General features: G+C 40.0%; 1 protein-coding gene across 1 annotated transcript; it reads right to left on the bottom strand.

The window, feature by feature from the left end:
- Window positions 1-282: 282 nt before the first annotated feature.
- On the bottom strand, window positions 283-24272 carry NELFA (negative elongation factor complex member A). Its single transcript, XM_008645095.2, has 11 exons — window positions 23565-24272; window positions 16288-16459; window positions 14999-15160; window positions 13998-14087; window positions 12049-12179; window positions 11811-11880; window positions 10896-10984; window positions 9632-9743; window positions 7185-7441; window positions 6082-6181; window positions 283-4590 (listed from the first exon to the last, which is right to left on the bottom strand). The coding sequence occupies exons 1-11, from the start codon at window positions 23814-23816 to the stop codon at window positions 4406-4408; spliced, it is 1620 nt and encodes a 539-aa protein (XP_008643317.1). The 5' UTR covers window positions 23817-24272; the 3' UTR covers window positions 283-4405.
- Window positions 24273-24551: the final 279 nt, after the last annotated feature.

Genomic DNA, 24551 nt, shown 5'->3' with positions numbered 1-24551 from the left:
ACCCACACACTGCACCCAGGGCTCACCAGCTTGCAGTGAACCCACCCAGAGAGCAAGAGCAGGTATTTCAGTAAATCTACTCAAAAATATCCTAAACCAGCAAAACCAGCACTTGTCAGCTTTGAAATGCCAACTCTGAAATGTACCTACAGAAACAATGCCACAAATATGAAAAAAATACACATTATCAGGCAATTTGGCTGTTTGGTCTCAGGCTGGTGGTACAACAACTCAACTGTTAGTACAATGAACAACTTGATTATTAAGAAGAGTATCAGTCCATTTCCTTAGAAAATCTAAATTTTTTATTATACATACTGTATTACACTGAAAATACGTACCCAAAGACAGAATATTTTGAATTTACATCTGTACAAAAAACCCCAACCAAACAAAAACCAATAGAAAACATACGGGCTATGCTATAGATGTGACATTTTACAAAATGACAGTTTTTGTTAAAGGCACCAGATTCCCAGAGGGCTCTGGCTTAACATTTCTTAGTCTTTTTTTTTCCAGTCAGATCTTACAATGAAAATGTGATTCACTCTTAAACCATGTCATGTCAAAGTCTCAAGATTCTTTTATCTAGACAAGTGGTCTACACTTTGACACAACTTAGTGAGAGAAGTGACCAATTCCACATAAAAATGTCAAGCAACTACCAAAGGCTCCTCCCCACTGCATCCAGCATCCTATGGTATTGAACTGAAAGACTAAATGGCAAAGCCACCACTGAAAATCAGGTTAACCACAAAATACCAGCCCAGTATTAGAGTGCTAACTGTACTAAGCCTAGACTGGTTTGTATGGAGATAACTACAAAGCATTAGAGTTGCAAAAGAATGAACAGAAAGATGGAATCTGTGATCAGAAGTCTTGCTCAGCATCCTTGTTGGGCTCCCTTTCTTAATTACACTCATTGCACTCTTTCTGGTCCTCACAGCACACACAAAAGAAAATGGAGCCTTTAGAAACCCAGCACTTCACTATAGGGCAAGTTGTTGAAGAAGCCTGGGTAAGATGAATGTGCTCTTTCTCCCCTGAAAACAAAGTTTGGACAGGAAAGGGGAAAACACAAGCCGCTTTCATTGCTTCTTTCTCCAGTATTTCATACTCAAATCAAAGAAGCTAATTCATATCATGCCTAGGCTTGCACAGACAGGGGCTTCTCTACAAGCAAGGGCAAGAGAGACTGGGACATCCTCCTTGATGAGGTGCAGTTCAAGCCCAAAGTTCTAAAGTTTGAGCGTGCTATTTCCTAAAACTTCATGCTTGGATAGAGGGATGAGGAAAGGACAAAACCAAAGCTTTAAGAAAACCCTGAATTACTTCTCTGGTCAAATCAGTACATCTGCAAGTCACTCTAGAGTAACAAAATGTTTTTGTTTAACCTTACAGCACACACTGAGCCTCACTGAATAGCTTCACATCCACATGACTGAGTATTCAAGACAAAAAATGTCAAGTTCCAGGGCCAGAATTTGTTTTGTATGTAACAACTCCAATATATTGGAATTTCAATATTGAAACTGCCCTTTCTGATTTGTCTGGCATCATTCCTACTTTCAGAACACAGATTTGATGGTTTCATTTGCTGAACCAAAGAACTCCATGTAGTTTTACTTCTTACTTTATCATTTTAACAATGTTGCAGAAACTTCCCTTTCTTTAGGCATTTAAGAAACACTTTCTAGATACACAGATCAAGTTGAAGTAATGCTCTGGTATTGAGGGTCATAGAGTGACTTTAAAAAATAATTTACTTTTGCAGTGTTAAATTGTCTCATCCTAACGAGTCAACGGAATTAAAAATATACTATAGCTCTATTTAAAATTTCCATTTATTGCATATGACTGACTTTAGACAAAAAGGCCTGGAGACCAACTGCATTATGCAGCAATTACAAATAGCAGCATGGTTAAGCTTCCTACATACTACTGCACTCAAATGACTCCACTGGATTCTAGAAGGGCTTCTTAAGAGCAGAGGGACAGCTATTTTCACCCCACAGCACAGGTCTGAAATGCAGACTTTTGTGGACCCAGAAAGTTTAGTGAGGGACCACCATTAATCTCAAGCAAGACAAAAGAGCCACCACACAGCAGCTCCTGACCACGACTGAATTGCACAGGTCTTGCATCAACAGTTTACAATGACAGAACACGCCCCTCAAGCCAGCCAATTTTCTAAATGCTCCTTAACAACTGTATCTGATACTTGTAGCTCATCTAGCAAGCACGAACAATTGAGACAGAAGTATCATACATGTTTACAGAAAACTGGTCATCACAAGGAAACTTTAAGATCTGAACGCAGACAACAAAAGGAATGTCACTTTTCTTTAAACCTTTCTTCTAAAAGATGAATACTTTCATATGCTATTGTTAGCCCTCACTGTGTAACGCTCTAAAATCAAATAAGTTATAACCATAACACATTCTACTGAACTCCTAAAAACTAAAACTCACTACCCATCCTCACTTGTCAAGCTGTTTTCTAGCTGTTTATAAAGAAAAGTTGCAACCAAAATTACAATCTATGTTGTTTCTGAAATGGGTAATTCTGGGGAGGACAGCCCCAATGTGACAGTAATATGTAACTTTCGCACTAAAACATGCACAACACTCTGTAATGGCAGCAGTTACCAACAAATAACCTGCCCATTACAGAGCTAGAACATTCTGTATATTTGCTTAAATAAAGTTAAGAAATCTACGCTTTTGGTCACATCTTAAAACACTGCAGAATACAGGGTTGTTTTTTTTTTAATAATATTTATATTTGCCCTGTCCTGTTGGGTAGTTTGATTGAAAAACTAAGGTTAAAATGCAATAAAAATTCCCCAGTAAAAAAAGACTCTAATCAAACATCTAAATGTCTTTATTAGTATACAAGTGTACTAGGGGATTTGGTCTGCTTTCTTTTCAGAAAAAAGAAACAAAAAAAAAAAAAAAAAAAAGGAAGCCTCATTTCATCCTAGAAGTTGCACTTCAACATGAACCTTTAAGTCAGCCAAGGTACCTCCTCAACACATCACCACTCTGCTACTCATCTTTGTATTTCTTCCTTCTAAGCAGCATTCCCAACCAAGCACAGCTCCACACTCAAGTACTGGCAGAAACCAGACACTGAATCCAAGACTCCTTCAAATGATGAAGCCAAGTCTCCCAAGAAGGAATCCTGACTTATGTACATAAATCCTCTCAGTAAATGCCAGCTTTGTTTGTACTATTAAAGCCAGATTATACCAGTGGTATGAACAGAGTTATAAAGAAAAATGTGCTTCTACTAGCAGAGGACAAGTACAAGGCACATTTATACACCAGTATAATTGTGGCCACATTAGCAATTATACTGATAAAACTATACTGCTAAGAACCACAGCTACAGTCATTCAATACTTTTTGGGTGAGGGCTCGGCAATCAAACACATTATGACTGCTCAACCAAACATAGATTAACAGCGCCTCAAGACAACAGAACTACTTCTTCTCAGATACATGTCCAACCATTTCTAGGGCCATTTTTAAATTGAGCTCCCATTGGTCTTGTGATGTAGTTGTTTTCCTTCCTCCAGGTAAGTTATGCAGGGCAAAGGGCTTGCTATGCAAGAGCCATAGACCAACTTCTACCCCAAGACTCCTATGGCAAGAAACTGCCATTTCAGCAGCGACAAGCCACCATTACTTTTATGATTTTGATGGGTTTTTTCTTCAGAAAGTTATGATACTCAGTTTCCATCTACCTCAAATAATGCCAAATATAGATTAACTCATGCTGGGCATGTACACTGACAATATAGCGAGTTAACAAAGCTGCTCAATCTCATCCTATGACCCAAGCATAAATAAGCTAAACATACAGTGGGTACCTTTAGGCACTGACATCTACCATCTGCAATAGTTATACTGCAGCTGAAATATAAAATTATGACGCACTGATCTGTGGTCATTCTTATGATAGAACTCATGCTGCCAAAGAAAATGTTTTTATAATAAAGATCTGTGCCCTCAGTTAACAGCAAACCGTGAATGACTGTGCAGTAGTCTTCTCTTCTTGTACTTAGCAGTAAACTGCTCTCATCTGTAACCTTTCAGATGTGATCTCCTTTTTCAGCATCTTGAACTGTAGGAAAACAAAAACACACCAACAACTTCCCCCCCTCAAGATCATCTTTCCCTCTCCCAAGACTAATAAAAAAAAAAAAAAAAACCAAACAAAAAGTGAGTTTGACACCATCATCTTCTGTGTTCACCGAGCTCAGTTTGGTTGCAGAGCACAGCTTCTACTCTGGAGGGTAATAAGACATGTACACATGAGTGCCATTTTGTACAGTTGACATACTCTATGAGTTGGTTGACTCTAAGCTTGATTTGGTCCAGTCTGCTGCTGCTGCATCTCTTAGGAAACATTAGTTATGGGTTTGTACTTCTTGAATCTGGTCCATTCACCAGTAGCATAGTTCATTTCAAAGACTGTGTCAACCAACATAGTGGTGCTGCCCGTGCCATCTGCCTTTGGTAAATCTTCTGTATGTTCACTAAGCTTAATTTGGATGATGTCACCTTGCTCTTGGCAAGGATTCTCTGCAGAAACAAGGAGAGAAACACGTTATACATTTCAACAATATATTAAACAAGGTAGGGGTTTTTATGCTTAGAAAAATAACCCCAAAACCACAAGTAACAACCTCAGACCCAAAGCTGAGTAAAGCACATAGCCCAAGATCTTCTCTGCATCCACACTCCTGAGACCATGCTTTAAAGATAACAAAACCAGACCCCAAAAGATGAAGCTCAAGGCTAAAGTAATTGGAAGAACAATAAAAGAAGTAGTAAAGCCGCCAGTGTCATTTCTCTCTGCCTCAGAGTCAGAAGAGAAGCTTATATTTAAAAGGGAGTTAGTAAACTTGAACTACCACTTCCTTTACTTGGGATACATTTTGTAGTTAAATGCCGCAACAATTTTTAGCTGTTAAAGAAGCCCAAAGAGCTTCATTGAAACCACTAGTCCCAGACTCAGTTCCATGCCAGTAGAAGTATTAAATGTTACACTTCAAGGTACTGATATTCAAGAATATCAGTTGGCAGTTATTTATCCAACCTTCAGAAGGTGCTGACATTATTACTGAAGTAATTTATATTAATATATACTTTACTATATATGTGTATGTGAATCTGTATCACATACACACTTCCAAAATAGTATTTTACCTTGTGTTAGAAAAAGCTGTCCATGTAGATATTAAAGTACAGCCCCCTACTGCAATTTGAAGTAGCATCTAGTACTAAAAGCACGGTCATTAATGCAAGATGTACCAAACTTAAAGCTCAGGGATCACCACAGTAACTCTGCTCTGGTCATCCTCACTAGTGTATTGTGTTAATCCAAATGCATGAGCCACATTTAGGCTGCAGGACTCTGGTGATAAGAGCCCCAAATACCAAATTAGAAATCAGAGCTAGTGCAGATGATGGGAGTTCACTTAAGGACTCTTTACCCCCTTCTCATCTTACATCTGATAATCTTCTAGGTAAAACAGCTTTGGTCTATCAAGGCCAATACATAACAGGATCTGGCTATGAGACAGCTTATCTCCCCATGATTCACAGCACCAGTAGTTATCTAAAGTCTGAGATAACAGCTGCCAGTTTCTAAAGCAGGGAATTAGCAAAGAGGTTCTGTACTACCCGACTTGTACATAAACTTGCCACAACAGAATTTACATTCATTGGTCCTCTAGGCAGAGCCGTAGTACTCAACCAGTCTGTTCACTGCTGACCAGCTGCCTTGTTTCTCTTCAACCCTAAGCCATGATTCTACAATGAGGTCAGTTATACTGTGGTCCACAGCTGTTCCGACAGACCAGTTGACTTACTGGAAATGGACCCTAAAGACCCGTTTCCAGGTAGTTAGAACTATAATTCATACTATGTGGAGTCCAGAGTAAAACAAAAAGAGTCCAGCACTTACAGACAAAGCTAAAGCAAAGCACTCTCACATGCACATTTAGAAATGCTAGGCTGTATTTCAGATTTGTGTATTCAGAAGTAAGCTAAATTAGTATCAATACATGCCTCTGGATCCTGCCATGAATCCAAGTATAAGAGCCTTTTCTGGCCTTGTAACTTTGTTTGCAGTCTTGAACATTTCCTGTGCAGCATACATTTGCTCCCTCTGTAACAGATACAAAAAATGTCAATTCCAGTGGAGAAAAACCCTGCCAACAGGGACCACATTAATACCCACAGATGGGCATAAAAGAATAAGGTGAAAGTTTGTAGGACCTACAGAAAGTTAACAAAAAAGGCATCTTAATTTCAAGCCTTCCCCTCTGTAATACTTACACCTAACACATCAGTGACAACTGAATTCTGAAAAGTCAGAATAAAAAACCTCCACCTTCAAATAGGTACAGAAACACGTGAGAAGCTTAATGTTTATGTTATCAACTTTGTGTCCTTTATAACATTAGGAAAAGAAGAAAAAAATCCAGTGCTTTCTCTACAGTCCAACAAACCCAGGCTTGCAATAATTTCAGAGGATTTTTTTGCCTTTAATAAATGCAGTAGAGATACTGAAAAGAAATCACCCAGCTTGTTAAAGTTCAGATCTTGCAACCCAGGCTTACAGATGTGCTTAGCAAAGTCTTCAGATCAGCTGCATCTTGAATTGAACTTCAAGCATGCACATAATACATACCAAAGTACCAGGAATAAGAAGCTTCAGCATATATCCCCACTCTCAGGCTTTGGAAAATGTGTAATGGGGGGATGAGGTAGATCAGAAATAAAATCTTTTACCTTAAAATAATCTATTGATATATTTTCTCCTACTACAGCAATGTTAGGACAATTTTAAGCAATTTATATTATGTGCAATTGGCTGGGCAACTTCTGCTGGAAATACACTTTTCTCCCAAAATTCTTTCTAAAGAGCAACACATTATTTTACATAACAAATGGCATTAAATAATGACATTTTACTGCAACATTAACATTGCACAACTAAAAATCTTGTGATTAACAGCAATACTAAACCACAAAGTGTTTTTGTAACCTTCGGTTATAAAAAAGCAGCCTCAAACACTCCATGATCCAAAGGCCAAGAAATGCCAACATATAAATGAGATCCAATCCACATCAAAATCATCAGTTAAAAAGAGCCTGTTTTAACTTACTGTAAGAGAGAGGCTTTTCTTCGGTGGTGGCTGTTGCTGAGTCTGGGGGGCCACTTGTGGTGCCTGTGCCGCAGGAGAGATGGCAGGAGGTGTGGTGGGTGTTAGGGGTGAGGTAGGTGTAGCTGCAGGGGGATTAGAGTTACTGTTGTACATGGGTGTTCTTTGTTTGAACTGTGCAGGGAGAGTTGTAGTTGCATTTGGAGCTGCAGGCTCTTCAGTCTGTCTGTTGGTCTGCAAGGCCTCTCGTGCAGAACCAGCTGCAAAAACCAGTCAGGATAATTAAAAACATTATAATCCACAAAAGGGATTAGCATCACCAGTGGTCTTTAAAGAAAACTAAAATCTCTGATGATTCATTTTAGCACAATTCAATATGCCATCTAAGAGCCATATGAAAAAGTTGAGCTAATGCTCTTTCCACTCAATTATTTTTAGAAATAATTGGACAACAGAGTAACTAGCTGTCCAGTATGGGTTGCACTATATTTACCATGAAATTTGATGTTTAATGGACATGAGATTAATCAAATTGAAACTGCTTTATTTACTTTTTAGCTTATACTGCTGTAACAACTGTACTCTGATCCTACCAGGATTGTTGCTGTACTATCACATAGAAGCAAGTCCAAAAAGATTTCATCAGTTTTTACCTAATGTAGCAGCAGCTTTCAAAGGAAGTGGCAATTAAGTAACAGATACTGAAAATACAAATACACTTGACAGATGTCAGAATTAAATGTAATCTTCATAAATCACTCATTATTTAAACACTAGCTGCTAGAAGTTAAAACCCCACAACTTTGACAGGGCTTAACTCTGTTCTTTCTCAAAGTTGATCCATTCACCTGCACTAAGGAAGCTATAGTATTCCCACTTTGCTGCAGCTGGAGGCAACTTATGAAGTAACAGCAGCTTGACCATGCAAGTTACCATCTGTCCCGCCAGTGGTAATTACCCAGTGGACACTATGTTTTTTTGCAGCTCTTAGACACAGGCACAGCTGCTTAAGCACCGGTCACAAACCTCATGAGATTTAAGCTGACCTGTTTACACTGTGTTAGCAGCAGACTAAAGGCAGATATGGATGAGAGCTACACTGATACCCTTCAGATCAGATTTTAAGAAATGAGACGTCTATGGTTCTCCACCTTGGCACAGGAATGGCAATGGTTTTAGCAATATTGATATTTTTCAGTAGATGTGGAACATTTGAGAGGATAAACATTTGCAACTATTAGTTATTCCTTAATTTTGTACAAGTTTCATTACTGGCTTTATCTCTTGTCAGAATAACTGACTTTCATAAAGTAACGTCTTAATTATGCAACCTCAGATTATATGAGGCCCAATCTGTGGATATTCTGTGCGCATCTTATATCAAGGAAACAGTTTTATGTTCCTAGTCCATAAGAAAAGCTAAATACTCCATACTCTTAAAGGAAAGAATAGAGAATAAAGAATTTTAAACTAGACTTTTCCTGCTGTTGAACACAATGCCACCAATCTGGAAAACAGTACTATAGCTGCTGACACACTTATGTGTTCTTGGCTGCATTCCTTCTGGAGATGCCAATTTTCTGCCAGAGGGAGATGTGCATGGACCTTCAGAGAGATTCTGAACTGTTTTGAGGCCAAGTGAAATGACTGGGTTTTGCATATGTAATTTTCCATAGTGCCCAAAATGCCACACCTCAGAAGCAAAAGTAAAAATAATGTATTAAACTGAAATGTCGGTTCTCTGTTAACAAACAGATCTGGTCATGAATCTGGTCACACACATCTGTTAGCACAAACTGACACATCCCTTTGAAGACTTCACACAGAACAGGGAAGGAAAAATAAAATTAAGTGGGTCAAAATAAAAGTGTAGGAAATAAGGACTTGTAAAAACTATTTTTTACTACTGGCAATTTTCTAGAATTGAAAATAACATAGCACTTTTCAAAATATGCAGGAGTCCTGCTATTATCTTTGTTATACAAACGTAAAAGAAAAATGGATGGCTTAATCCCAAACTGTGTGAAAGGTAATATGCATTTTCCTCTAGAAATAAAACTGACTTCTGAAAGCAACTGTTTTGTATGTGCTAGCATGTGTGTGCATGGAATATATACTCCAGACTTATACTGATTACTCTTTGGGGATTATAAAAGCCAGATTTTCTATTACTGTGTAAGAAAAAACAAATCAGGAAATTATTTTGCTTATTTAACTTAACTAGAAGTCACTCTAAAATTTAGAGCCAACAATTATTTTCTTTACTTAGGTTAAATGACATGTCTGGTTACCCCAAACCCAAAGGCTGGAGTCTTGCAATGGATTTTACATCACTAAGGTGGAGTTTCACTCGAGTTGAGGGACAGGTTTGTAAATAAAAGAGCAGCCAGACAGTAAAACTGTACAGAGTTGGAGGTATCAGGTCCCAAGAGCAAAGAAGCGGCTGTTACCTGGCTGTGTTTCAGAGCTTGGGATGTATGAGGAAGACGGCACCACACTGGGGGTAGCAGGTAAATAACTTGTAGAAGGTAGTGCAGGCTCATTGTTCAACGAGCCAAGTTTCTACAGAACAGAAAAGAAAGTATTAAAGCCACACTGCAAGCATTCATGGGCTGTTTCTGCATTTTAAATACAACTTCAACATTAGTTTTACTAAGATACTCCTTTTGGGAACTTAATTGCAGACTCCTCTGTTAGGAGTCCTACCTAACAATCTGTTCAACACTAACTTTCTACTTCAAACATTAGAAATTTGTGCAGATGGCACTCTATGAAGTAATTACACTCTAGGATTAAGTGAACAAGCAGAGAAAACATGCTCTCCACCATTAGCAAGCAGAACCTGTGTTCATCCATGGCATAAGGTCTACTAGGATATCACCCACAAGAACACAAAGGCCTCTATGACTCAGGGAAGCAGAAGGCAGCAGTAACAGCACAGGTAAAAACTCTGTTCCCACTGAAACAGGCAGTCAACACCAACATGACTGATGCCATCCAGGCTGATAAGGCTACAGAAAAAGCCTGATTTTGTATTTAGTTATACATGACACCGAGTACACAGCATAAAGACAGCAGCATGATTGAAGATTTCTCTGCCTGATCCAGTCTTGTAAACATAACGGGGTGAGAGAGGAAAGAAGTTTTGAGGGGAATAAGTCTAACAGACAAATAATTTAAGGTAGCTCTACAATATAAAATAGGGACATTCTGTAAAATGTGGAACTCGCTAAAAGAAAGATTCTCTTAGCACTGCAGAAAGAGAGGCAATAACCTTCACTCCTGACTCTGGCCTACCATGTTCTGCCCGTATGTTGGCCTTGGAGTGTCACACATGCCCAACAGACAGTTTCTTACTCAAAACCAAGGGCAGGACGTAACATTCTTGTAGAAGCGACGTCCTGACTAACAAAACAAAGCTGCACCACGTTTTCTAATATACTGTATCTGAAACAGGAAGAAAAAAGCCTACACACGACTTGCCCTCCCCTCTCCCTGACTGAACGACTTCCAGCAACTGGTTTGCTTTTTTGTTGGAGAAAATATAATGGATATTTGAAAAAAATATGTAAAAATTTTTAAATAAAGAGACATGTTTCAACAAGTGAGTAAAATACCATTGCAGTGTTTAAGTGGTTTAGAATAGCACATGTCAAGACTATTTTTTTTTTTTGACTGGTTGGTTTTTGTTTGATCAATTTTGCTTGGTTTTACCTGTGTAGATACAAGGCCAGCAGCATAATCTGGGGTAGCATTTTCTACTACTGTTTCTTCTTTGGCTTGCTTTTCCACAACTTCCGTATCTATTGCACGAAAATGGAAGTGAGTCCAAAATTTTTTTCTGAAATACTGAATATACTTTTTAAACAAAGGTATAAAACCACATTTCTCAAAGTCTGCTAAAACATGCTTGAAGAGGTACATGCTGAAATAGATACAGTAAACTCCAAACACAGTTTTGTAATGAACCCAATAATGAACGGAACCACAATGTACACGATACAGTAACTGAGTAATTTGGTATTAGGAAGCATGAAAGCCCAAGCAACATTTTAATTGCAATTATGGTTTTGTTCTGAGGTGTTATTTTTTTTTGTAACTAATACAAAAAAGTTGTTTTGGGAAAAATATGCTGCACAGTGTATCTTCTTGGTATGGTTAAGAAGGGCACTACCCTGTCACTTGCCTTAGAAGCAGTGTATCAGATACTATTCACTTGCTAAGATCTCTGGGTCAGAATTTTGGAGAGTGCTATAACGTTTTTCAACATTACTTTCAATTAATTTACTTGGCCATACAGCCAGCAGAAGTGAGCATATCAAAATAACCCAGAAAAATTCCACTACCAAAGCCAGTCACACCTGTGGGCTGCCCAAAGCACAACTGATTAGTTCAATCCTTTCACATGACTGAGGTATATTACCTAGGCACAAGGCAATATGAGTAGGAGCATTGAGACAAGTGAAAATCCTCCCTTAAAACCTATTTGGGTTGGTTGGTATCATCCCCTTATTTCTTAAAGTTTAGCTCTGGCTAAGCTTTAGCAAATTAAGAACAAAATGGTACTACAAATCTTGATCCTATTTGCAGGTGTACTGATAGCCTTTGTAAGTAGAATGCTGTACCAACCTAATGTCTTTCTTCTTCTCTTTGCTTCACGGCCAGCACCTACCATATCCAGCTCAGAAATATCTAGAAGCTAAAAAGAAAGACCACATAGAACTTACTAACCATTGCTAAATGTATGTAGTTTATCTCTAAATATCATCCTCAATTTCTTTTCCTTTAATATATTGATTCAAATCAGCAGCAGAAATTCACTTTAGGTGAGAGAAGAACTGAGCAGAAAAACAAGGAGTGCACCTACCTTTACTCCTCTTTCTTTGCGCAAAGGTGTTCTTGAAGGAGGAATAGGAGTTCTATTTCCAGAAGGACTAAATACACTGGGTGCGGAAGTACTCCTGAACGGAGCTTGTTTTGGTATTCCTTTGAGTGGTGCTTAGGGAAGAGCAAAGAAAGCAACAACTGAAATATGTGTTTAATTGGTTATGAAAAATGCTTTAAAACGAGGTCTTCAGCTCTTCCCCTTCTTAACACACACACTACTTCCCCTTTAAATTAAAATGTTTATAATGTCAAATTGTCTATAACACTACATGTCCCTCAAAGGTCAGATTGGGTTTTACCCTTCAAAAAAGGAGTAAGAACCAATCTCTGACTAGTGCTTGCAACCCCATTCTACGTGAAGTAATCAAACAGGTGCACTGCTAACAAAATCTACTTTTCCTACACACACAGATGCTTTCCTTACTTGTAAAAAATAAACTCTGAACATGTAACAGTATAGGACATAAATGTTTTGAATCAAATTATTGGCAAAGTTGCCCTCTGAGTTTCACAATCTAGTTACTTGGTAAAACTGTATATAACCAAAGTTCTTAGCCAAGCTTCTGCAGGGCTAAGGGCTTGTGATCTACTGCAAAGGTAAGTTACTGCCTCACACAGGGGTTTGAAATTCTAGAGCTGCTGCTTGGACAAGGAGGAGGACTCAATTTCGGTCTATAGTGCAAACAGAACACCTGCTCAATACTCAGTAGCATCAGCTACACCTGTAAGCATCTGCTTCCCCCAACTCTATGCTGCTGCCCTTCTACCTCACACTTAAATGCTACCACTAAACACAGCAATCTCTTAACTATTAAAAGATTAGGGACACATATACAGATCTATCAGGTCTTTGAGCCTCCTGACAATCTCATCATGCCCTGTAAGGTGAAGATAAACACAGAACTTCAGTTTGAGGTTAGAGACTCTGTATCCCTCTACATGTTGTACTGAAAATGTTTTCACCACAGGACAATCCTCTGACCCATGTGACTACATTTCAGCAGAGCAAACCTCACCTGGTCCTCAACTCCTGTTTCTAGAGGCCAACTGGCTCTCAAGGCCAGGTCTAAAAACTGGCTTTAGTAATTCAACAGCTACACAAAATACCAAGAACTAACAGTCCTTTTCTATAATGGAACAATTTTTAGTTCAAATTACAACTAAACTTTTCACAATTTTTGCATGAACATGAGGCCAAACTTCAGCCCTCAAGGCTACACCTTAAACAGCACTGACAAAATACTTCACAGCTTCCAGCCACAAAATCAAGAAATCACTCAAATGTTCACACTGGTGGCCAGGAAAGTTATACCTGTGCAGTGACTTAAGAGTATGTAACTAATTTTGAACACTCTTCTCACTCCTTATTTGAAAAATTCAAGCAGTTCAGGAACTTGAACAAACAGCTGAAATGTATTAATTCAAAGCTGAAGGATCATCCTACAGGTTTGCCATGTAGAATTCACTGCTCAGCCTTGACTGCAGAGAACACACAGTCCCCCTTTTCTTTCTCCAGACAGAATTATACAAATACAAGATAGTTTCGGTCTACTTCACAGCATTTCAAAGAGCACAGCATACTAGTGTGATCCACTCTGCTCTGTTTTGGAGCAACAGGGCTTAGTCAGGAGTTATTCCTGGAGAGATGCAAATTAAATTCCTGTCAAAGTCTATAGGCATGATCTAGCTGCATACAGTTTAGAAGCATGGCAGATACACTTGCCATTTAAAAAACCCCACACGCTGTTGTTCCTTCTGACAAGACATGTCAGAAATATTTAAGTATCAGGAGAGAGGGAGGCAGAAAGGGAAAAATCCTTTGCTTCAAAAAAGAATTAAGCTTTTGTGAAAAACAGATGGTAATTTTTTTCTTCATCAAGGCCATTTTATCAGGTTTTCTTTCTGAGAACTGATGAAAGTGAGCCATACTTGTTGTATCTATCTTCTTGACCAGGCCCCTGCCTTTGGCATGGAAAGGCACTCCTGCAGTCTTCTTGAGCTGTTGTGCAGTTTCTGTTGCTAAAAGGAAGAAGGGCTTTAGTTATTACAGAACCTCTGCTAAAAATATGTAACACATTGCTTCTTATACAAAATGTTACTAATTAATACATAAAGAGATAGGAATAGCAACAAAAAAAGAATTGTATTTTAATTAAAACCCAGGTCATTTACGTGAAGTACGCACAGTATTTGGAGAAAATGCAAATTCAATATGACTATGCAATGGACAAGGTGGCCTAAACTAAAAGAAATTACCAGAACAGGCAATTCACTCAACAGAATTTTAAATAATTTTAAAAAGTTATACGACACATCATAAAAAGTTACAAATCTTGTATTTAACCAGACCAACTCAAGTTACATGCAAGAAAGCAGCAAGCTGCTCCAACAGAACAGCAGCTGCAGTAAACTATTTTAAGATCACTTAGTTCAACCAGCTACCAATACATACATGTGCACATATGCTGCCTTTTGTTAAGAGAAACCCTCTTGGTTTTTACACCCTATACAACCATACTGAGTGAAAGAAAGCGTTAATTAGCAGCTCTTGCTCCCTGCTCCAAAAGCACAAGCCAAAATAAAACTACGTTCTCATTTTACTTTTGTTTCAGGAACTTCAACCAAAGCTGTCCCTCAGAAGTCCTCCCAACTGACTGTTAAATATACCCATGAGAGGACCTATCTGTGCTTTATAAAGCTACAGCTCTTTGTATGCCTTGAAATCTGAACAGCATTTAAATCAAGATTAGCATTTTAATGCAATCCTGGCTGGAATGACTTGCACCTGCTCTTCCACACATCAGTCCATCCTCATCCAGGAAAGCTCTTGTAACAGGAAATTTTAATGTATATCACCATACTGGAGAATAAGACTGAATATAACTCTTCCTTTCACCATTTAATTTGTACACAATCTTAATACTACTTACACTTTTGCAAGAGTTCAGCTCTAAGAGTGGCACTTTTAGGTTTCCTTTTCAGCTGGAAATGTTTCACTGGGGGAGTAAGTGGCCCAGCTAGTGTTGTCAAGGCATTTTTGTTTAAGTACTGGCATTCCAACGGCAACATAGCTGAAGTTTCACATTCACTTACTGCATAAAGAGTTAACACAGTATGGGTATTAGCACCTCTTTGACAGCTAATGACAAAACATTTTACAACTGGACTGTACAGGTGGTTTTAAATTTTAGATTACTTGTATAAACACCAAGAGTAATTTAGTTCCAATTATTACACAATATATAACCAGTTATTAGTATGTTTGTTTTTCATATTAGCTTCATAAAAGCTTCCATTTTAATTATACCTAGTCAAATTATAGGTATCTTAAATATGCTAATATTGTCAAAGAAAAATAAAAATTATTGAATTCTCAGATTCCTTAAAAATTATACATGAAAACCAAACTACTGAATGAAAATCCAAATCACAAGTGCAGACAGACAAACGATCATTTGTGTATAGGAAGAAAACAAAGTGTTACCACCTCCAAGTCATTTAATTATTGTTCTGCTGCAATCCCAGCCCTGAGATCATGTCTGTCCATGGATGCCCAAGGGCTTTTTCTAGACAATGTGCTAAAATAAACCCAATGAAGTAGGAGTAGTTTTGCATCACCATTTACTGTTTGAAACAGCAACTGTTCAAGTGACTGACCCTGTATTTTTAGCTGCTGGGCAATCTGTATCTACTTGACCATCAGCAGCACAGCTCTTCCTGAGATCAGTTTCCCTCCAGCACCTATCACCTGCTGCCCAGACACTTCCAGCAGAGGCAGCCCCTGCCCAGGACAGTGGCGGTGTTTACACACATACACACTCACGAGGCTGTCCACACAAGACAGAACTTGCTGCATCTTTGCTACCACAAAAGTGAGAAGAGCAACATAGAAAAAACCTCTACTGATTAAGATGCAGCACAGCCTGTCTCTCAGACTAATGAATCCACACCAACTTTTGTGCTGCCCTTCACACTCTGGGCAATAACTGACATTAAGTTCTGATGATACGTGAAAAGATAATTTAAGAAGCTACTGTTCCTCAAATACCAGTTCCCAGTCCAGTAACACGCAAGTCATGAACTGTGGTAGTTCAGACACAAGACAGTGCTTGTTCTGGTACCTCTACTGTTAAGATAGCAAGGCTGCCTGTGAAATGATAGGTTATTCCTGAAAAAAGGCACCACATTCCTGCAATTTTCACCAACAGAAAAGGCTTACCTTTCTCTCTAAGCTCTCCTAAAATATCTTGAACATTGGGATTCTGTTCTTCAAGATCAAGGTTAAGGGAGCCAGTATCTGGAAAGGATTTTAAAATATCAGCTACCATTAAGACCCAGGGGTCTGAATCCAAGGTAGCGAGCTGGATAATTTCAGTCAGTGCCCCTTTCATCTAACAAAAAAAGAAAAAGAAAATGAACCAATTGGAAACAGTTTTAAACAGGTTATAGTTGGATTTATTTTAAAAAGACACAAACATGCACAATGTTTTACTACTGGGGGAGGGAAGAGGGAGACTGTTTCCACAAAGTTATACATTAACTCTAGAACCAAGCAAAGAATGAACCAAGGTAATTTTTTTATACTGCTTTCAGTCAATCTAACCCAAGTTTGTTTTGAGCTTTTGGCAGCTCAAAGCTTTGTTTAGCACTGGGCATTTTTACTAAAAGCAGCAGCCAAGTTTTTACATTACTGTCTCCTTATGTTCTACACTCATACTCCCTGTGGACCCACACCTTCTATTCAGTGATAGGACTATGCAACTAGAATACAAGTTACTTAGAACAGGCATCTAAATGAAGATGTGCCCCTTGCCAGCCTACAGCATAATTAAGCAGACAGATTATATCTGCATCATAATTAAGTCTTCAAAATATTACTTAAGCTTAAGCCAAAATAACCTAATCAATACTGTACTGTTTGACAAAAGTCAGGTATTACAGAAGTAAACACAGCCCTCTAACATGCCACAAGTAACAAGAGTTTTCATCTACCCAAAGCTTCTACAGTCAGAAAAAAAAGTTATTTTTCTAGTTGGAAAAATGCAAAATAATGCATGAAATGAATTTCAAAAGTTTCATTGTAACAGTATTTTTTTTAATTACTGACCAACATATCTGTTGGCATTAAGAAATGAAAACCAAGGTGACTGCAGTCAGGGGTTTACACAGTGAATCTCTTAAATCAGTTGTTTACTTCATTCACAAGTAAGTTTAAACCCCCAAGGACTGAACAGTTGCTTTTTTTCTAAATAAATTTTCATGTAAGCAAGAACAGCATTAGCTTCAGAGAACTAAGATGTTTGAAATATTCTGTGTCTAAAACGCCACAAAACACAAGAGTAAAATTACACAAAGTAGTTTGCCATACTCTATCTGCATTGTATTAATGCTGAAAAATGTACAAGCAAGTATAAGGAAATACTTGAATTTTGATTTTTCACAACCCATTGTGGCACAAATAGCTTAGTTACAGTCATCGTGTTTCTGAACATGGGAAGACAAGCAAGAGACTCATCTTTGCCTTTATGCTGCATTTCTTTTCCTTTATTTAAAGCACTCATATTAAAAGGTTTAATAAAATAAGCTTACTCTATGCATACAACTCTAAATAAAAGAAATAAAAGTTAAATTTCTGCTCCCCATTTCTCTCCCATCTACTTTTAAAGCTCAGAGGCAAGCAAACATTGACATTTCTCAAGTCCTTTCATCCACATGTTATTGCCCTCTCAGTTTGGAAGGGTTTACAAGTCCACTACAGAGCCAGTTTGTCCTTTACCCCCTGCAAGTTTTAGGGCTCACACATTATGTGCCAGTGAAACAAACTGCATCAGTCCATCTGACCCAAAATGAGCATCTCTCTAGCTTTAAGCTCTACCAGCTCCCTGGTGTGACTGACTGCAGTCACACGAACACCAGAAGCACAAAGAGGAGAGCAAGAAGAAGACACTACACGAGCCAGTTCCCATCTTCAGCAGTGCCATTGATTTGCTTTAGATTAAACTGAGCACATAACCAGGAGCACACACTGGTTAATGTGCTGTCAAATTTAACCAACGCTTACCCAGCGGAAAGAATTGATTTCTGAGGTTCTAGTCTTTGCTGTTCTCCATTGCTCATTTCTTCCTCAGTAAACATAACCCCACCAGAACCTCCACACACTTGTCAATCTCTCTATTCTAACCCTAAACTCCTTAACAAAGTAATTTCTACAGTGGAAGAGGATGACTGTGAACCCTGTCAAAGCCAAGTCTTTTGTTCTCTTATCTGTCCTTAAGGAATCAAGGTACTGATTGACACGAAACACCTGGAAACCTAAAACATCCTAGAAGAGCTGATGAATTCATAGCTTTTACAAGCTTTTCTATGGACACCACTAATGCAGGTAAGTGTACAGAATAGAATTTCCTTCATCAAAACAAAGTCAGGCAATAGCTAGAGGAAAAATGTCTCTTACATCCTCACAATTTACCCTTCATATCTATTTCACAAAATTCTTATTTGTACCAAAAATTCACAGAGCTACATGCCTATACTATTTAAGTTCCTGTACAGCTTTTGTCTGGGCATGTTGCATCCTCACTGCTCTTAGGGCTAAAGTTCAGGCAGCCTATTTATGCCACGACCCACTGCTTTACAGGTCTTTGGTTCCTTCAAGAAAGGAGCTAAGAAACAATTTGTTTGCCTAGCACTCAGCAAAAAACACTATCACAAGGCCTCATGACAGAAAGAACATGGTAGAAGAACAGTCACTATCACACACAGGGAAGCAAAGCACACTAACAAGTACTGTGAGCTAACCAGAGACCTTGCCTGAATATGGCTTTGCGTTTAAAAAGCCCGGATTCAAGTTTGACTCAGGTTTGTCTTCAAATGGCAATTTAAACACATGTTCCCACTTCACTGTTCAACTGGCAGCTGAAAAGAAACATTTCATTTATGGCTTGAGAATGCATGAAATGCAACTCAATAGGGAATTCTACATGCAGTTTTCCTGTTACTTTACAGGGCAGAGCCATAATCCCAAGCTCTTAATTGTCTAAGATTGCAACACTGGGTCAGTAAGACTCCCACCAGCTCCAACCAGCATCTTGTTAAGCATGAATGTCAAGATCTGATGTAACATGTTCCAGTGTCTTTCTCATCTAAAACTTAAGATCCTTAAGTATTTTTCTCAGCCTGCTAGCACATAAGAAAAAGCACAGGCCACAGCTAGAAACATCTAGCAAGTAGGGATCAGGCAGGATGGGAAGAGTCTGGGGACAAAGGGAGATTATAATGGCTGTGCGGGAAGGACTAACAGGACTGTGGGGACGTATAAAAAAAAGGAAGTGTTACTAGGAACACACAACATGACAGCTTCAAGATAACTACTTGCAAAGAATTCCCATTTATTTGCTTTATATTCTGCCTAAATTAATATATGTAACAATACTTTTAGACAACTGCATCAACAGTTGGCTAATAAACCAAATGAAGCTTTAATCTCTCAGAGCTATAGAAGAGATGATATTTAATAGGTATCCACATTATCATTATAGAGCATTTTCATTAAACTAAAAGCACTGGATTGAAAACACAGTATTAATATTTACATAATACAAACCCAGGATGGGTCAATACCACTACTGTATGTGGTTTGCATTTTAATAATGAAAAAGAGCTGAAGTGTTCAAGAGAAATATTGGATTAAAATATACTACTTTTACATCACAGAATAATTGTGAACTTTAAGCGCAGGCCAGAAAGGTGCACAACAGCCAGTGTGTTCTCAATACAGAGGAAAATGCAAGTGTCATGTCCCTTCTTATTCCTTTGTACCCATACTCCACAATTCCCACTTCCATGCATAGATGACTCCTGGTGCACACAAACCAGTACAAAGAACCAGTTTTGATTTCTGCTCTCTTGCAGCTACTGTAATAAACAGGCAAGTCCCTGCTGGGATAGGGATCTTCCTCTCAAGATAATTCAGAGAGCACAGAAGCACAGTCCTTGCTCCAGACTTGGTTGTAACATCTCAGTCTAACCCTGAACAAATAAATTAAACATTGGCATAAAAAGAAAGCTTGCACTTGTCATTGTGAATCAGGTTAACAAGAATATAATATGCAAAATAAACAGAAAAAACCGTTCTGCCAAATTCATAACTGAAACTCTGGTCAGCACTACACTGAACTTTAGGCATCATTTCACATAAGTGCAATTATCTAGAAAAAATTTAGCAGATGAAAAGCCGTAAGATTCAAGAGTTTTCAAGTTCTGCCCAGAGAGTTACAGTGGGAAAGGAATTTTTGGTAACTGCCTACAAAACACAAAATTAAAATGAGAGCCAATTCAAAGCATGATAAAAAATTAGATTTTTACTTGTCCCACAAGAGTATTATGAGGATTAACTCACTTATATCTATATAATATTTGGAGTTTTGAATGAAAACATTATGCAAATTGAAAGATATTACATATGAGGATAAAACCACTTAAGTGAAGGACTGAGCTTTCAAGAGAACTCATTGAAGATTCACTTGTCTAGACTGAAGCTTTCACAGAGATTTAGAAAGGACCAGGAGCAATTAAATCCCTTCTAAACCAAATACCACCAGTTTCCTTGATTCCCACACTGCTTTTTACTCAAATGTCTGCTCCCAAACGGCTTCCATGTTATTCTAATCTTTAATGAAAATGCTACTATACAGAAAACAGAAAAAAAATATTTTGAAGAGAAAATAACTCAGTTGAATCTGTTATCTAGAGAGGCGACTATCTTTTAACATGTAACATATCCTATAGCTGCTATCGAGATTCCCAAAGCTTTACAAAGCTGATGCAATGTGTTTTCCAATACAATTAAAGCTTCCAAATGCCAGCTCGGTGCTTCTCGCACATGATCGATACAGACTGGCACACGGCATGGGAAAGACATCTGACTTTCCAAAGAGACTAATTAAGCACTCTCATAGTTAAGTTTAATAATTTTCAGGCATGGGAGTGATTTCCAAAGGACAAATTCACTTCCAGGCAGCTACAGGTACTCTGTCCTGGCAGGAAGGCACCACCCCCAGCACCCCCCAACACAAAAGCAGAGGCTGCTACAGAGATGTGCACAGCACAGCCATTCTGGACACAGACATATTTATCTGTTTTCTGGATATTGTGTGCAAGATACTCCATGCCAATTAAAATATTGAAACTCTTGACAGTAACTTAGGTGACAAATCTGCACAAATAAAACTATCTTAGCCAACTAACCACAAATTATGAGCATCTGATAAGACAACAGCCCTTTCTGTCAGCAATTTGGTTACATCAGCTATTTTTACCATCTATAGAAGCAAGTCTATAATGATAATAGTAGGCCTACTAGCAATGCTAAGGGCTTCTGCCTCGGGAGTTTTTCTATTTGAAACCTTTTTTTTAAGGTACTCCTCACAGTTTAAGGGGGAGAAAAAAAAATCTCATGTTCCTGAAATAATTAAAGATGCTAAGGGTAGATTTCAATCAAGCATCATGAGTTTACAATGAAAAGATTAAACTTACGATTGAATTCATGAACTCTACTAAACTGAAAAATCCCACAATATTTTGTTACAGCCGTAACAAGAGCTTTACATTTGGAACACAACTGATAACTTTAAGGATACACTAAAAGGCACACTGACTGACTTGCTTTTCTCTACATACAGTTTATCTCCACGGCTAACAAAAGCACAGATCCAGGAAAGCTGCTGGCTGCCATCTTCCTTGGGTTTGGTTTGAAACATTTTTACCCACCCAGTGAACACTCTTGAAGCATTTTAACAAATTATTTCGGTTTGCTTAAATGCTGCTCCTTCTAAGAGTTACCATGAGTGCTATTTATGAAAGTCCCTGAGCTTTTTGAAGCTCTTTTCAATCTAAAAACACCACGGATTTTTCTAAACACTGCAATACTAATTTCTTCCAGGCTACTTGGATTTTCACACTAAGTTCAGAAGAATTCTGCAAACTCAACAAGTTCACATGAGCTTCCATCCCCCTTTCTGGCCTTGATTATTTCATTTATCTAAAACATGACCCCATTTATCACACACAAGGATGACAGCTTGTTCACTGGACAGGCACTAAACATGAATATCATATTTTAAAAATTAGCATAAACGTGCTGAACAAGTTTTTTGGTTTTTTTTTAAGTGACACCACTGTAACACAGTGAACAATCATACAGATGCATGTGGCAAGACAAACACTGACATATACTAAATTATTGCTTAAAGGTGATGCTTGCTCATTTTCAGACTAGAACTGCACAAAAGCTGAGCATACAATAATCCAAGTTACATACCACACCCTGCCTGGTATATACGTATATTAAACCTAAGCAGCAGCTGTGTCTTAGCCAAGAAAGAAACTGGTGAAAGCACAGCTGAGGATACTCTACACAGGAAGGTGAAATCTAACTACACACCACTTCCATGATTGTTACCAGGAAACACTACTTTACATGATGGAAGTAGGAGAGGAATTCCTCCAGTCTGGCTGAAGAAATTTAAGATTTCCAAACATTCTCCAGCTATTGCCCCAAACATCTGTAGCTGCCCACTGGTAAGAATAAACCAGGTACAGATGAGGTATGGTCCAGGGCCAAGTGAAAAAGCTTGCAGAGCCAGCTCAGACTCGAGCCAGCCACTTTATTAGCTGGGGTAGGACGGCAGAGGAAAGCACCAGCTGTTCCCAGAAAGGTAAAGAAAGGCAAACAAAAACCACAGCAATTTTCCTCACTCAAGACCTGTCTGCAGGAGGGTGGGGAAAAGCACTGCTCAGTGCAGACCCCAGATCTTCCACTCCCAAAGTTTCAGCACTTGCTGCTGTCCTTCCTAAAGCCGAGATGCTCGACTTGTGACACCTACAGAGCTGCCAGTACTAAGGAAGGAGTGGAGGAAACCGAGCACACACACGACAGCTCCTGAACGATCCTGCCTCTGTCTTAGCCATTGATCAACCACTGACTCAGAAAAGCCCTCTTCCGAAAAGGCACCCAAAACACAGCCCTACAACGAGTCCTTGTGGGCCACACAATGGGTTTCACGTCCAAACTGCTTTCAAAAGGCCAGTGCCAACCAGGGAATCCCCGAAGAGCAGGAAGAGGAGGAGCAGCGGCAAAGCTCCCACTCCACTCACTCCCTTATCACGGGGAATCTCGGCGCTTTTCCTCACACCGAGGACCGAGTCCTCCTAGTTGGGAGACCTTCTTTCCTTATTCCTCCCCGTCCAAGGAAGGCTGCGAGGGAGAGGTGGGGACCAGCCCCATCACACGCCCCTGGCCTGAGGGGCTGCGGCCGCTCGGCTTCGCCCCGCGAGCAGCTCGGGGTCCCCCCTCCCCGCAGCCTCCGTGTGGAAAGAAAAGGGTGGGGGAGGTGGTGCTGGCACTGCCTCCCCTTCTCCCCTCACGCCATCTCCGACCTCTCCCCCTCACACACACGCGCGTACCCCGCTTCGCTGCGACTCCCCACCGGCTCTCACCTCATCCACCGCCCGGCGGGGCAGGTGCAGCATCCCTAGGAGCAGCTTGAGCTTTACGGCCGAGGAAAGGCCGTGGAAACAGAGGCGGATGTTGTCGATGACCGAGGCCGTGAGCAGTGAGGCAATGCTCGGCGGCGCCCACAGCTCGTCCGTGGAGCCCAGTTTGTTGTGCAGCCACAGGCCGGTGTCGCTTTCCCGCATCGACGCCATCTTGGGAGCGGGGCGAAAAAAGAGGGGATTCTCGACGGGCATTTTATGAAGGCACCTAAAGGGAGGAAGGGAGGGGGTGAGGACCCCTGCGGGTCGCCGTCTTGTTCGTAAGCCAAAATGGCGGCGCCCAATGAGGTTGTGCTTGGGAAGGAGGAGGCTCAGCCGTAACCTAAAATGGCGGCGCCCAGAAGGCGAAATGTAATAAGACGCTTCTCATCTCTCAGCCAAATGCAAAATGGCTCCCGTCACAGCTTTTCATCCGTATTGCAAGATGGCGCCGCCTCACTGTAGAGAAGCTCCTCTGTTAGCCCCAACTCATTGTCCATCACAGTCCGCCGTGACTCCTTCTGGGCAGGAATGGGAGGAGAACCGCGAGCGGGCCGCCGAGCCGCGGCGGGGCTGGGAGGCAGGGCTTCCTCCCCGCGGTGGGTGGGTCCCCTCGCCTCCCGGCGCAGCGCCTGGCGGAGCACCACGTCTCCTTCCCTCACAGCCCCCATGACCCCGAGGGCGGGTCACCCTTTCTCTCCGCGCCCCTCCTGTCCTGCCGCGGCCGGCCCGTGTTCCCGCCCTGGCGCCAGTGCCCCCTTAAAATGCTTTCAGCCATGGCCGCGCCTCTCTTGGGAGCTGCCCGCCCAGAGCAGCTCGGGCGAGGCGGGGAGCCCCGGCCGAGGTGCTGCCTCTGACAGGGGCCGAGTGTCTCCTCCATGATTTTTCCCGGAGATTGGTGTGTTGCGTGCTTCAGCCGTGTAGGAGGTTACCTCGGTGTCCGTAGCACAG

This window comes from Corvus brachyrhynchos, unplaced genomic scaffold (assembly GCF_000691975.1).
Source record: "Corvus brachyrhynchos isolate BGI_N302 unplaced genomic scaffold, ASM69197v1 scaffold80, whole genome shotgun sequence".
Lineage (NCBI taxonomy): Eukaryota > Metazoa > Chordata > Aves > Passeriformes > Corvidae > Corvus > Corvus brachyrhynchos.
Note: the sequence above shows the minus strand (reverse complement) of the source record. Positions and strands in the feature narration are given on the sequence as shown.

What these genes read in the sequence shown, in the direction of transcription:
- NELFA (XM_008645095.2), bottom strand. Translation starts at nt 23,816, where the DNA reads ATGCCCGTCGAGAATCCCCTCTTTTTTCGCCCCGCTCCCAAGATGGCG. An exon ending in CAAGAAGATAGATACAACAA is followed by an intron (nt 12,180 to 13,997) that starts GTATGGCTCACT and finishes CTCTTCCCTAAG; the next exon opens with CACCACTCAAAGGAATACCA. An exon ending in ATTCATGGCAGGATCCAGAG is followed by an intron (nt 4,591 to 6,081) that starts GCATGTATTGAT and finishes TTGTTTCTGCAG; the next exon opens with AGAATCCTTGCCAAGAGCAA.